General features: G+C 37.1%; 1 protein-coding gene across 3 annotated transcripts in view; it reads right to left on the bottom strand.

The window, feature by feature from the left end:
- The window catches only part of ubr1 (ubiquitin protein ligase E3 component n-recognin 1), a 30,108-nt gene that overhangs the window by 9,157 nt on the left and 6,260 nt on the right, over window positions 1-14,691 (bottom strand). For 2 of the 3 annotated variants that reach the window (XM_023352597.1, XM_023352599.1), the window contains exons 5-31: window positions 12,964-13,091; window positions 12,734-12,872; window positions 11,005-11,067; window positions 10,785-10,908; window positions 10,585-10,692; window positions 9,903-9,991; window positions 9,729-9,827; window positions 9,288-9,445; window positions 9,098-9,197; window positions 8,886-9,014; window positions 8,223-8,403; window positions 8,088-8,140; window positions 7,276-7,386; window positions 7,122-7,187; window positions 6,911-7,012; window positions 6,766-6,829; window positions 6,575-6,699; window positions 6,430-6,482; window positions 6,246-6,348; window positions 3,560-3,608; window positions 3,326-3,480; window positions 2,491-2,590; window positions 2,298-2,401; window positions 1,576-1,656; window positions 1,323-1,504; window positions 1,031-1,239; window positions 852-948 (exon numbers count right to left, since the gene is read on the bottom strand). In XM_023352597.1, the coding sequence (XP_023208365.1) occupies window positions 852-948; window positions 1,031-1,239; window positions 1,323-1,504; window positions 1,576-1,656; window positions 2,298-2,401; window positions 2,491-2,590; window positions 3,326-3,480; window positions 3,560-3,608; window positions 6,246-6,348; window positions 6,430-6,482; window positions 6,575-6,699; window positions 6,766-6,829; window positions 6,911-7,012; window positions 7,122-7,187; window positions 7,276-7,386; window positions 8,088-8,140; window positions 8,223-8,403; window positions 8,886-9,014; window positions 9,098-9,197; window positions 9,288-9,445; window positions 9,729-9,827; window positions 9,903-9,991; window positions 10,585-10,692; window positions 10,785-10,908; window positions 11,005-11,067; window positions 12,734-12,872; window positions 12,964-13,091 (2,972 nt within the window). The remainder of the gene's footprint in view (window positions 1-851; window positions 949-1,030; window positions 1,240-1,322; window positions 1,505-1,575; window positions 1,657-2,297; window positions 2,402-2,490; window positions 2,591-3,325; window positions 3,481-3,559; window positions 3,609-6,245; window positions 6,349-6,429; window positions 6,483-6,574; window positions 6,700-6,765; window positions 6,830-6,910; window positions 7,013-7,121; window positions 7,188-7,275; window positions 7,387-8,087; window positions 8,141-8,222; window positions 8,404-8,885; window positions 9,015-9,097; window positions 9,198-9,287; window positions 9,446-9,728; window positions 9,828-9,902; window positions 9,992-10,584; window positions 10,693-10,784; window positions 10,909-11,004; window positions 11,068-12,733; window positions 12,873-12,963; window positions 13,092-14,691) is intronic. The other variant, XM_023352598.1, reaches the window with a different exon arrangement.

Below are 14,691 nucleotides of genomic sequence, written 5' to 3'. Positions count from 1 at the left end.
GATCTAAAGATTTATTGGTGAGTGGCCATTTAAAAAATAAAATAAAAAAGACAGAATCTTCTCTTGAATCTTTGTGTCTTTCCTTAATAAAAGGTTACATTTTTCATAATTTGCTGAATTGAGAAAAAAAAAATCCTTTTTCATATTTTGTATCAGCTGTAGTAAATACTGACTGAATGTGGTTACTTAGACATATTTAAAAAAATCTAACAAACATGAACCTTTTAGGTTGCTGAAGATAAAAATAATAAACTGTTAATTCCCCCTGAACAGAAATATATTCATACATAAGTACAGTTTGTAGAAGCTCTTTAAAGAAGGTTAAAACTTCTCTCCATGAAGTGCTTTAACTCAAGACAGCCTCAAAATCATATTCCCTCCCCTCTCCCCGCATCTTTTATTTTTTCTGCGTCATTTCCACCGTTTTTCTGTCATCACCTTCGTAGCACATCAGTAAATGAGAAGTTGACGCTGCTGCGTCACGCAGCGTTTCGGTTGAATCAGTGCTAATCAGAGACTTTAGTTGCTTGTCGAGAGTTTATAGTACGAAACAGAACCGCATAACTTCCATTTTTAATCCCAATACGGACTCTGAGCCGTTTCTCTTCTCCGTTCTGATATGGCCGTCATCTTTGTTTCTGCATTAAGGGCTCCGTTTTATAATGACCAGCGGCGCCTTCTAGTGGATGGCGGCCAAACTACAACGCTAAAAGTAGGTCTTAGCGGACGTCATTAGTTAATGAAATGGAAATAATTTAAATCTAATGAACCATTAATCGACAATTAATCATTATTGTTTGCATCCCTAAGATGAACTGTTCAAATGAGCACTGTTGGTATGAGCAGCTTACTTCTGCCAACATGTGGCATGCATAACGTGTCCACAGCTACCAGTGTGGGTTCCCACTGCGAGGTCAGGGGGCATGAAGAGAGGATAAGTCCCTGTTCCTTTAAGACAATAAGGTAAACTGGTTAGGTGATTCCTGCTCCAGTTTGGATTCCCAGTGCTGGCAGAGTTCAGGAGACTGACCATCTGCTCTGTTAGCTGGGATTCTCCCTCTGCACTGCGTCAACACGGTGGATCTTTGGACGCAGGCGGTCAGCACCATGGCTGGAGCCAGAGGCAGCACCTCCTGCTCCTCCTGACACAGAATGCAGGTGAGCACCTCCCTCTCAGCTGGGGTGGGTCCCCGGAGAGGCCCGAAGGTTATGCACAGCTCCCTCTGCTCCATGGCAGAGCTAAGGCGTAAAAGTGACAGATTAGCGACAGATTTTTAAAATAAAAACATAAACGCAGATAAATCTGGGAAGTCTCTGCAGACCTTTCAGAGGATGTCACAGGCTCCTCCTGTGTGCCCATCTCAGGCATGTTGTCATAAAGCATTTTGTTTGATTCGATGAAGTTCTTCTGCATCGCCGACATCTGGGCCATGATCTTCTGACGGTGGAGTTTAGCCGCCTCTGCTTTCCTTTTCCGCTCAGCCTTTTCTTTATCCTGAGAGCTCTGGATTAATAAATCAGTCGCAATCAGGTCTAATGTTCCCTCTTTAAATGCTTCATTTTCTTTTTCCTTACCTCTTCTGGCTTGGTTGTGTCCATGCTGACAGAAACAGTAGGACTGGACTTCTCTCTGATGCACTTCACAATCTCAAACATCTGGAAAAGAAACAAAAAAATAAACACAAATTACACTAATATGATATAACCTAGAATAAATCATCACTTTCCCAGGATTCATAATTTTTATATATGTAAATTTCTGACTTTGAAAACAAAAGAAACAAAAAAACTTTTTTACATCACAGTAACTCTGAAAATTATAATGTTTAGTTTTATTATCATATAGGCAAAAGGTTTCATCTGACTTATTTTTTGTTCATTTATTTTGATTTATTTTTATTTAGGTTTGGTTTGTTTGTATGCTTGTTTTCCTAGATTTATTTATATTGTATTATTACTTCCTTTATCTTGCTTAGATTTATCCTTTGATACATATTTTTATTTCCAATAACTACTATTTTCTGTTTTGTTAGTCTTTTACAGTATATTATTATTATTACTGTTAATTTTATTTTTTATATTTGTTTTAACACCAGAAACTATTTTTGTGTGAACCATGACAACTGATGCTGCTGTTACACCTGAATTCTCTCTTTGTTTCTATTCTGTATTTTGTCATTGCTTTTGATTTGCTGTTTTTTAATGCAAACCTTCTTTGTTTTGCACATTTTTGTTCAATAGAAACATTTCATGAATATCCTAGAAAAGGAATAATAAAAGATGATGAATCTCTGTACCTGTAGCAGCCATTTGATCAGGTCTTTCTGAGCTTCCAGCGAGGGCAGAGCCTTGATCTTGGACAATAAGAGGAAAAGCGACTTGCCATGTTCTGAACCAACTGCTGCAAAAATAGAACAACAAAATTTATTCTGCTAAAATTAGTCATGAGATGAAACACCAGGTCAGAGATGACTCAGAATTATCCCTCACCGCGGGCTTTCAGGCTGAAGTCAAAGGTCACGTCTTCCACGCTGCAACTCTCAAGCTGGGTCTTCTCCTCCACCAAAGCCTGGCCAATCAAATGCAGCGCCTGCAAAGAGAAGAAGTTATTTCTGCAGCTTCCGATGAACTTATTAACTCATAAAAATGTTTCACTAAATCTGGGCGATATAAAATCTCAGATTTTTTCATATCAGATCCAATTTTAATTGTTTTTTTGATTTTGTTTTTTTACAACTATATTTTCAAAAAGTGGCTTTTTAAAGTTTTTGTTAAATTACTAGAATGTCAGCAGAAAAAAAAGAAAATTTTACCAGAAAATTAGTTAAAATTACAAGATGAAACTTGTTTTAATTGGATAAAAGCTAATTAAGTTATCAGTATCTGATGCGACCAGCTCAGTTCATGGAGTTCTTGAAGTTCTTTCTTTGAATACACAGTCATTTTAAAGTCCTGCTGCAAATAATAATTTGATTCTGATGTTTTAAAAGATGAAATATTTCCTAATCTGTAGAACTGATACCAAAATCCACAAGATGTTCAACATTTCTCATTTAATTTTTTTTATTTTTCACATAGAAGTCATAAAATTACTACTTTATTTCCTTAATATTATGACAAAGTCCAAATAAACAGAAGTTTTAAAACAAGATGGCTGCCCTGGTCAAGATGGCATCACTTTGAACTATGGAGACCCAACAAGTGCATTAGTGAAAAAAAAAATTAAGATTTTCCAAAAATTAAACCTTCAAAACCAAGATTAATTCGGTTAATTGATCAAATCTATTTTTTTCCCCAGGTCTAGGTTTAACAATGTTTTTTTCACCCTCTGGATCATGGCCTCGGTCCAGTGTGTGGACCGGTCCTCCGCGGCTCTTTGCAGGATGCGTCTCAGGATGTGGATAAAAACGTCGCAGCAGAGGAGCTGCACGATCCGGGAGAAACTCGGAGAAAAGGTTGGCGGCACCGGAGGGCGCAGAGCTGAGTGGAGACAGACTGTTAGCAGCGCAGCTGAGACTCCAAACACAAACTCATTCTGACAAAAAATTTAAAAATTCACCTTTATCATTACTCTCTTGAGATCTTCTCTTCTTCTGAGACTCCTCTGCCTGCAAAAAGTTACAAGATATCATTTCAAGCAAGAGTTGTTTGACACAAAACATCCACTCACTGTAAAAACACAACATCTTACCAAGTATTTTGGGTCTAGTTTCTAGTGCAAATATCTTAGTTCACTTGAACTAAAGCAAAACTAACTTTTCAGGCAGAAATAAGAGCTTGTTTTAAGTTAATAATTCTTCAATTTTGATTAAAAAGTACTAGTTATAAGCAGGGATGGACAGCAAATCAATAGTATACAAGGCAATAGACGTGTGATCTATATCTATAGATAATACGTCCATTAAAATATTCAATAATTTCACTGCACTCTGATCCAGAACAGAACAGCATTCTGGGAAATGTAGGCGAAAGACAGGCTTGTTGGTGGAATCAACTAACTTACTCACTCTTTGGTTACCTAGCAACAACCTGCTGAGTAAGAAGCAGTTTCAAGTTCCGCCCAGCTTTGGTTACCTAGCAACAACCTGCTGAGTAAGAAGCAGTTTCAAGTTCCGCCCAGCTTTGGTTACCTAGCAACAACCTGCTGAGTAAGAAGCCGTTTCTAGTTCCGCCCAGCTTTGGTTACCTAGCAACAACCTGCTGAGTAACTGTCACTTCATAACTGCTTAAAACACATATGTCAAAGTCAAGGAATTAATTATCTATGGCCCCCTGGATGATATTTAATTACTATTAGAACCGCCCGCAGGCCACAGCCTTTGCACACACCAACACTACATTCCCCACAATGCAACGGTAGCCCGCAAAGTCACGGCAGTGCACACAAGCGGCTTCATTGTTCTCATCAGCAATCAGAGCAGAGATCAACTTTCAGGTACCCCCGTCCTCTAAAATGGCTAAATGTATGGTGGACGCTGAGAACCAGTGGCGCAAAAGGTGGCTATGCACTGTATGCAGCGCAAAAACGATGTGGGATTTTTTTTTTCTAGTCAGCATTTTATGTACTTAACCGCTGCTTGTGCATGAAATGATCAATAACAGAGGAACAGCACTGATTAGGCGCCCCTCCCCTCCTGCCAGCCGCTCTCCCCTCCCGTACATGTAGTGTGGGCACCGGCCCTTCAAGAATGTGCTGAGGTGCGTTTTTTTTTTCTTTTAAATTTGTAGTAATGCCTTGACAACAGGGAGCTAAAGATGGGGCAGCAGAAAAAAAACTCTGGGGCACAAAACAGAAGATGGGCAGGATAAAGATGTTGGAGAGACGAAGAAAAGCTTTTCAAAGTGGTTGACAGGCAGTAGGTAAGTAATATCAGTGTATCAACAAGAGAGCTGCAAATATTCAGGTTAGCTTTAGCTAGGCTATAATGACAGGCGGTTGTTGTCTCCGCCCGTATTGAACCAATCCGGGACGCAATTTATTCCGTATTGCTATAAATGTCTGACAGACACAACTATCGCACACATCTCAACAATAAGTGTTAAGCTCAGCTAAAATGTCGTTGTGGGACCTAAATAGGCCTCCCCTCCCCACGAACTGACACTGTTGTCACGGTTGCTTAGAGACGGACACTGCGCAGCCGCAGGGAGCTGCTATTAACCCGCGTCTTTTTAAAATGTCCACCGATACTGCACCATCTGTAGAAGTAAAACCTCTGGCAAAAATACAGATGGTAGTGGGAAGACGCACATTCCAGGCTAAACAATTATAGTAATGTTTAATAGGGACATTAAAAAATGTGTCAGCGATGTTCAGTGGCACCCAGTGAAATCTTAGTGATATCTGTGTGATATCAGACAGAATGGGTCAGGGGAGGAACCGCAGAACCTAAAGAACCAGACATCAGTCTCTTTATCCCTCAATCATTTCCTGAGACCGAAAAATAATATAAATGGCAATTTAAAAGAACAAATCATAAACAGAGATGAATAGCAAATAAATAAATGTTTTCCCTTGCGGTTACTGACAGAGACATAACAAAATATTGCTTTATTCTTTTAAAGTACAGAACATGCAATTTTTCTTTGAAGGAAGTTCGTTTTTGTCTGTTTGCCTTTTGAAAAATCTTTTCACTTGAAATTACTGACAGATCCATAAGAAAATATTGGTTTATTCATTTAATTATTAAATATACACTGTGTTAGGTCTTGGTTCAATAGGCTATGTGAAATCATTTCTATATGTTTTAATAAACATTGAACCAGTCCGGCCCTCGGCTTGTAGCAAATTTGTTTTTTTGGCCCTCAGTGTATTTGAGTTTGACATTCCTGGCTTAAAAATAAAATCCAATGGCGTGGAGTGAAAAGAGAAAATGATTATTGCAGCTCAAGAGGAAATTGTGGGTAAAACAAAAAATCAATAATTATTGATAGATTGATATGAAACCCTTAAATCATGATACATTTTTCAACCATATCGTTTAGTCCTGGTTATAAATGAACTAATTTGCCAGAGGAACAAGACCTTTTTACCATATTACAAGTTAAAATATCTGGATCCACTTATAAAGAGTACTTTTTCCTCAATATAAAGTAATTACTTACTTTAAACAAGCTTCTATATTGTATTGAAAAGTTACTTGTAAGTTATTTTCACTTGTTTCAAGTGTACCAAAATATTTGCACTAGAAACTAAAAAACATTTGGTAAAATGTAGTTTTTCTGCATAGCGTAATCAAAGCACTTACCTTGCTACGCTGAGATCTGGAGTAGTGGTAAAAGAAAGGGTTAAAATCCATCAGCCGCTCCTTTTTCACCTCATATAACCCATGTCCAGACACGCCCGGCTTTCTGAAAACACAAATTCAATTTGTTTTAATTAAATATGTCCAAGGCAAAGCTGTTTTTTTTAAAACCATCAACTTAAAATACCTGAAAGTTGCAACTTTTGCAATTACTGCCTCCAGACCTGTTTCATGATTTTCCTAAATACAAAAAAAAAAAAAATTTTTATGATTTAATCAAAACAAAACATGAAAATGTTCTTGATCATTAACCAACGTCTCGTGATTCATACGTTCTCTGGAAGGCTTTTCACCAAAGTGCTGTGAGCCATAGGCTCGATGCACAGCAGGTGGATAACCTCCCTCATCGTTACGTCCTCTTTGGTCACATGACTGATCCCGGGAATGTAGCGCTCACCTGGAAGCAACAACACCGGTCAGGTAACGCTACATTGAGCCACACCTGAAGAACACGGCGTCATACCAAAGATGGCAATCAGCAGGAACAACATCTCCTCGGTCAGACGGTTCCACTGCATCAGCTCATCCTGCATATTTAATTTAATAAAATCCCATCAGGGCATTTTCAGGAGCAGTAATGATTCTTCTTCAGGTGTAGTGATACTCACCTGGTCTTTGCTCACAGAATTCCCATTAAAGTAGTCAAAAAGCTCAAATCTGAGCAGGATCAGCATGAGGAAGTGGTTAGGATCCATTTTGGAAGCAGCAATCTTTTAAAAAAACAAAACATACAAGACACAAGTGATAAGAGTATAATTTTTTTTTTTTTAAAACACAGAAATGGAGGTAAAATGATAAAGATGGCCGACTGATTCCCACCTGAAGCATGATAATATCTTTATCGTACATCTCGTCCCTGCATTTTACATCCTGATAGTAGTAAACCTGTTCAGGAACAAATGAAAAAAACTCCCTTAAAGAACAGAATAGATATTATTAGACAAAAAACAACAACATTGTGACTCAAACTTACTTGGCTGACCAATGACAGGCCGTTTCTGCGCCACATTTCGGCTGTAACTTGAGCGGCGAGGACAACGCAGCGCAGAGGATGCTCTGCGAGCTGAATGAAATCGTAGCATTCCTGCACAGAGAGAAACAAAGCTTCATGGAAAGTGCAAAAGATGCATCACTCAGCATGTTATCTATAAAACAGCACACAAGTTGAGCTTTTACTTTACTGAGTAAATAAACAAAAGGTGACCTATTTTGCTTCCCTGACAGACCGATAGGTTGGGATTTGTCTATGGACTACACAAACATTTTCTGAAAAAAATTATTCTTAGATGATGAGATTTAAGTCTGCTCAGTTCTGCCCATTTTGAGCTGTTTTAGGGCCTCCTGTTACTTTAAATCCAAAAAAGCTGTTACTGGCCACACCCTCCAACTCATCATTTACACTTGCACATGAAAATGGCTGCAAACAGATGTACAATTATATAACCATACATCTTAGAAAAGCAGAAGTGGGGCCTCCTGCAAAACCAACAAGAATGCAGCAAGTTGTTTTTGGATGGCAAGTCAACAACAAACCACCTGTCTTTTCCAGCAGCCATTGTACAGCGCATGTAGCGGTAAAACCAGCTGACCAAACGTAATGAAACACAGCTTGGGTTACTAGGTAACAGTGCAGTGTACATGGGTGACTTAATCAGGTCGGTTCATTTTCCAAACACCAAAAAATCACGGTGGTTTTTTTTTAAGCGTATGGGTTGTTTTTAAACAGTTGAGACCCAAATGGAAATATAAACCCATGAAAAATGTGAATTTTGTAAGCTCACTTACGGGATTATCCAGACGTTCAATTACTCCCGTTTTCCACATAAGTACATACAGACCTACAAATGACAAAAAACACAGAACAGTCTGGTACCAGCTTCTCTATAAGCCACTGTTTATGTCAGATTCCAGTCCGTCTACCTGCTAGTAGCCTGGAAATGGGCAGGTGTATGCTGACAGGCTCCTGTGACACTTTGTATGGACGAGCAAGCAGGATGTGCTTGCACATGTAAAAGTCAGTGGCCTCCTTATGGAAAGGCTGGTTGTTGCATTCGATCAGTGCCGAGTGGCACTCCTTAAACGCCTGCAGCATGATGTCATCCTGAGGGGGGAAACATTAAAAATCCTGATCCACAAGGAAAACAGAGAGCTGAAGCTACAAAGCTGCAGATGTTTAAAAAAAGTTGAAACTAATGATTATTTTAGTAATCGATTATTCTGACAATCTAATTTAAAGATTTGGCACATTCTGAAGATTTTTTATTTAACAACTTAAGCCTTTTTTATAAATATATTAAAAGATGCAAATAAGAATAATTTAGGGCTGCAACTAACGATTATCTTAGTAAACGATTATTTTATTGATTATTGTGATGATTAATCGTATAAAAATTGCATACTCCAGTTAACGATTAATTGATTACTAAATTAATAGACGATTATTTCAAAAGTAATTTCTGCCTTAGTAGATCGCAGACTAAACTGAACTGCAACAGTCGACATATGAGAAGAAAAATTTAAACTGAGCTTTTATACCCAGTTTAAATAAAAAAAAAAAAATCTGATTAATGGAGGCTCTCTTACATCAGACGAGCACCAGTCCTGAAACATGGCAAGAATGTGACGTAGCTGAATCTGGAGGGTGAAACCAGCCTCCCATTCTGGCTCCACCGCGATATGCTGCCCAAGCTGCCGCTTCACTTCTTCCATTCCCTGGTTATCAAAGTAAAGACATGTCTGGAACCACAGGCTAAACTTAATAAACTAAGGTTAAACTTGTTTGGGATTATTTGTACCTGCATGCATTTAAGAAAACCGAGAAAAATCTTGAATCCCTCCAGGAACTGTCCTCGCAGCTCCTCTGTCCATACACAGGGCTTACTGATCAGAATGTACCTGGGAGGCGGACGGATGGTTGCACATCAGATAAAAACCGAATAATTCAGGATCAAAACAAAACAAATCATTTAAACATGTTAGAACTACCTGAGGTCGTGGAAGATAACCTGGATCCGGGAAAACTTGTCTGAGTTGTATCCCAGAAAGAAAAAGCGATTGCTCTCATCCAGATGTTCCCGGAGCAGTTCCAGGACCGTATCGACGATCACCTTGATGACATTGCACTCTTCAATCAGCTGTCTGGCCTGAATAACAAAAAATATAACCTTATGAATTAAAAGAGCAGCTTGAGAGTTAAAATCTCGTGAAAAAGTATGAACTTCTTCTGCCATTTCAGAAAGCAAAACTCATTATGTAGACTCATTACATTCATTCATAAGGTGAAAATTGCACAAAATGCTTGTTACAGTTAAACAAGTGTGCTAGTTTAATTAATTAATTGATCAAGTAGTTAAATTGTGGTTAGAGTTGAATATAAATGTCTAAAAATAGAGTAGGTTTAATGATATTAGTGCAAACTGAACTCACTAGTGTTGGAACAGTGAAGATCTGAACAGACAGAGCCGTGATGGAAATACTCCTTTCATGGTCATCACTGATGAAGTCCTTCTGCAGCTGTTTATAGTGCTGTAAAAACAAAAACATGCGATACATTAAAGATTTAGATAATTAAACCAATCAATTGTTTCTGTGTTTGCTTACTTTTGTAAACTCGATCGCAAATAGCCTCTTGAAATCAGAGTCCATCAGCATGCTACCGAAAATCAACTCGTGTACGATCTTCCGAGCTCCTGAAAAATGAAAAACACATTTCTCAAAGTGTCAAAAATGTATGGCTGGAACAATTAATTGGATTAATCAGTTATTGAAATAATCAAATAACTTAATAATCGATTAATCAGCCCGATAGAGAATCAAAAGAAGGTCATTTGCTGAAACACCATGGTGAGAGACGTAATTAAGCCAAAACTGTAAAAAATATGTATGCAACTTAAGATTTAAGATTAAAAAATAACATTCGTCTGTAAATATGCTCTACCCAGAACTTTTTTTATCTGATTAATCAGCCCCATATTGACATACAGTCAAGCAGAAAGAGTTGAGCTTTTCACATTGTTGATGTCAGAAGTATTTTTAACTCCGGATGCATCCTTTGCTACAAATAATCAAGTATCCACTAAAAAAGTTACAAAATATTAAATTTTCTTAAAATAGAATGTATTTCTAGTATTGTATAAAAAAGGCTTAAGTAGTTAAATGAAAAAGCTGCAGAATGATCCAACTTTTCATCCGATTAATCGTCAGAATTATTGCTAAAATAATTGTTAGTTGCAGCCCTACAAAAATAAATTTAATTGTGATCAAATTTTAAGACGCAGCCTACCTTTATACATGCGTGCATCGTGCAGCATGAGTCTGCTGATGAGACAGGGACGATCTCTGTCTGCATTCGGCTCTAATGCGACCTGGCAGAAGGCCTGTCTGAATCCCACTGCACAGAACAGACGAGACACACGTCAAAACAAAAAAAAAACTTTAAGATTTGTTAAGATTAAATTTAAATAAGCACAACGACTGCAGCACCTGAGTAACCAATGATCTTCTGGAACCAGGAGCCTAGACGGAGAGCGAAAGTCTGATGAGCCATCACTGTTGCATGAAGGATCTCCACACGTAGAGGCTGAAGGGAGATGTGCTCGGAGTTGGACTGCAATGCAGGACGGAGAGGGTTGGAGCGATGTTAAAAATGCAGACAGTTGCTTATTAGAAATATCAGTATTAGGAAAGAAAAATGGGAGTTTACCCTGATGAGGTCTTTTGCTTGCTGGCAAGAACGGAGCGTTCCTCTCTTCACCGCCCGCCGACCCTATAAAACAGTTCACCAACCATCAGGAGAGCACTCAGATTTACCAAAGAGAAAAATAAGCAACTGTGGCTACTGAATAAACGCATTTTTTTCTACTTACACATTTTATTATAAAGTAGGGATGCGAGTTATTAATGCGTTAATCTAAAGTTGACTGATTCTTAAAAACTTGAGTTTACTCTTGTATCAAGAGGGCTAACCGTCTTTCTATAGCACAAAGGGCTAAATTGCCGACGCTGCTGCATCATGCAGCACTTCGGCTGAATAAGAACTTATCGAGTGTTGGTATTTCAAAACAGAGCCGCAAAAGGCGAATTTTCCATCCCAAACCGGACTCTGTTAGGACCGTTTGTCTTTTCCGTTCTGGTATGGCCGCCATTTTTGTTTCTGTATCAACGGTTGGCCCCGCTTAAGGTGACCAGCGGCGCCCTCTGCTGGATGGCAGTGAAACTTCATTAAAAGAAGGACTAAGCGGACGTCATTCGAACTAATTTTAATATAATAAACCATTAATCGACTCTGATTTAATAAAAAAAAACATTAATCGACAATTAATCATAAGTCAATTAATTGTTTGCATTCTTGTTATAAACTTTATTGTGTTCTAGTAACAGTAGATATATTTAATACAAAATTAAATATAGTATTAATATTTAATACTATAGACTTAGACTTGTACTTTATTGATCCCTTGGGAAGACTCCCTCAGGAAATTGAAGTATTAAATAGTATTATTATTACTATTAAATAGTATTATTATTAATAGTATTAATATTAATAGTATTATTACTATTAAATAGTATTAAATATAATACTTTTAAATAGTAATAACCCAACAATGTTGGGTTACATTGATTAATAAAATGTAACCCAACAAGCTGACAGCTGCAATTTAATATGTAAAATATTTAGTCTCAAACATATTTTTTATTTATGTAATAAAAACACACATATTTTCACACATGTGAGAATGTGTGTAAAAAAAGTTTTCTAACAAATATAAGCAGATTGGTAGTTTTATATTACAATACTTTTTTTTGTCTAAATCAAGACAAATAACATGTCAAAACATTATTACAGTAAGTAGTGACATGCATTTTAAATGGGTTTTATTTGCAGAAAGAAGCAGTTCAAAACAAAAAAATAAAAAGTACAATTTATCCCAAAGTTTTGCCTGTATATCACGACAAACAAAAGTAGCAAGCAAGGTCTGATATTTCACTGCATGTTTAGTTTGGTAATTAAAGTGTAATTGCTGAGAAAAAAAATCTGACACCGCACTTTATGAAATCTTTCATAAATAAACATTCTCTTGTTAAAAACTCAACATTACGCCTCCATATTTCCTTTTAGCAAATCTCAATCTCGTAATCTGTTGATGACAATGACAATAAATCTTATCTTATCTATCTAATCTTTAGTTTAGGTGGGTAGGATATTTAAGATATTTGATTGAAAAGCTATTTAAAAAAATAAACCTGCATATTCATACTTATACATTAAATAAACACTTTATGTCTGTTTGTTTATTCAATGGATTATCCTGAGGACATCAAATTTCCAGATTTGATTATCTGATGGTAACGGCTGTCAACACAATCAAAACTTGGCTTATTTTATATATCAAAAAAAGAAAAGTCACGAGGACATAAGGCTGAAGAAATACCTCTTTGTCAATAAGAGTTGTGTGTGTTTGTGCTTCAGCCTGATCGCAGTTAACCGATCGCTGCAGGGTGTAGATCACGTGGTCGTACGAGTGATGCTCATCGTTGTACAGCACACAGTAGTACGCATTGTCTTTTATCCTGTAGTGAGGATAGAAACACTGAGTAATGAGATTATTTTTGCTTGTTTTTGAATAAAAATTCCATTTCCATTTAATCTGTGAGGCCGTACCGGGGCTGGAGTTCAGCTGACAGCTCAAAGTTTTCCTCCCACACCAGAAAGTCGGTAACGTAGCGCATAAGAACCCGGAAAAGTTTCTCTGCACGTTCGTACAATTCTGGCTCTAAAACAGCTTCGTCCTGCGAAAACAGAAGAAGTAGAAGGTATGCCTACATAAAACATGCTTCCCATAAGCAGCTGTAGACATAAAGCATAACAGTTATAAGCCAAAATAATAAAACTTTTAGGCTACTTTATCGAAGATTCACATGGAATGCCAAAAATGTAACCTCAAATATTTCCTATGTTCTGTGACAGAGGCTGTAAGCCAATAACGAGGCCCTGAACTACTCCACATGATTTTCCAAATGAGCAGAGAAAAGCAGCTGGCCTTCCGACATCAACATCGAATCCCGCGGGAACAAACAGAAAATCACAAACGCCACAAAAACTAATAAAAATATTCAACAGGAGCAACAAACAGGCTCTGACTGGGTGGATTCTTCCTCGGTTTAAATGTCTGTGTGAAAACAGCCACTGGAATCTGAAACCAGATACTTACACTTTAGAAAAAGACAACCGTTATTTTCTCCCCTTTCACTCTCCAATATTAACTCAAACTAAAACTATTTATTTTTGTTAAATGCCAGAATAATGAGCGATTTTCATTACTTTCTTCAAAGCCAGGGAGATTTAATCGGATAATGATGCAACGGCTTCATAAGCTTCTTCTAATTCTCAGCATTTGAGTTAATTGGAGATTTATTTTATAGCTCAAACTTACTGGTTCTTTGTGTGACATCCTGGAAATGTCTAAATAATTCAGACAAGCGAATTGATTACCTCCACTAGTACAGCTCCTCCTTATTCCCAGAAGTCTGAACATTCATCTTTCCAAATAGCTTCAGTGTCCCAGAGAAAAACGTGTTTTAGTGTGAAATAACTTCAATATCAAAGACAAAGTAACATTTAATACATCATCACTATCAACAGAGAAACAAGTCCTACACTGATGTGGGCTGAAAAGTTGCTCAGAGAAGAAAAAGTTATTACGTTTTCTGAAGACATGTTAAGAAACTGTTAAAGGAGAAAGTAGCAAGGAGGAATCGGTGCTTTGTGAGAAACAAACATTATGAACTTTGGTTCAATTTGCTCTTCCAGATGGGCAATAACCTTAATCACAACACAAAGTTAGCCATAATGTGGCTTAAGGAAAACAAAATTTACATTTTTAAGTGACTGATATCAGTCATTATAACTGCTCCGAACATCTAGTCTGATTTCATACAAAAGGTTTAAGGCTAATTGATTAATTGAACAATAAGATTGGTACATTGTGCAGAACTTTCATTTAACTCCTTAAGCCATTTTTATATAATACTAAAAATTCATTAAAAAATAAATACTTTGAAAAACATTTTATTGACTAAAGTGCAATAACAGCATTACTTTAGTGTACGCTTGGTCATCTACAGCTAAAAAAACATGTGAAAAGCTTTTTGCTTGACTTAACACCAAAACAGTGCCTGGCTGATCTATTGATTATTTTTTATAGCAAAAGCTCCTTAATACAAGATTTTCTTTTACAGAATTAGAACCAGGTGAAGCTAAAAATGCCATTAAAGGAAATCTGGGTAGAACATATTTAATACTAAATGCAGAAATGTATATATTTCTGTACAGTTTTGGCTTTATTGCTGCTCTGAATATGTTTTTCTTTCAGGAAATGACCTGTTTGAG

Source organism: Xiphophorus maculatus, chromosome 19, assembly GCF_002775205.1.
Source record: "Xiphophorus maculatus strain JP 163 A chromosome 19, X_maculatus-5.0-male, whole genome shotgun sequence".
Taxonomy (NCBI): domain Eukaryota; kingdom Metazoa; phylum Chordata; class Actinopteri; order Cyprinodontiformes; family Poeciliidae; genus Xiphophorus; species Xiphophorus maculatus.
Note: the sequence above shows the minus strand (reverse complement) of the source record. Positions and strands in the feature narration are given on the sequence as shown.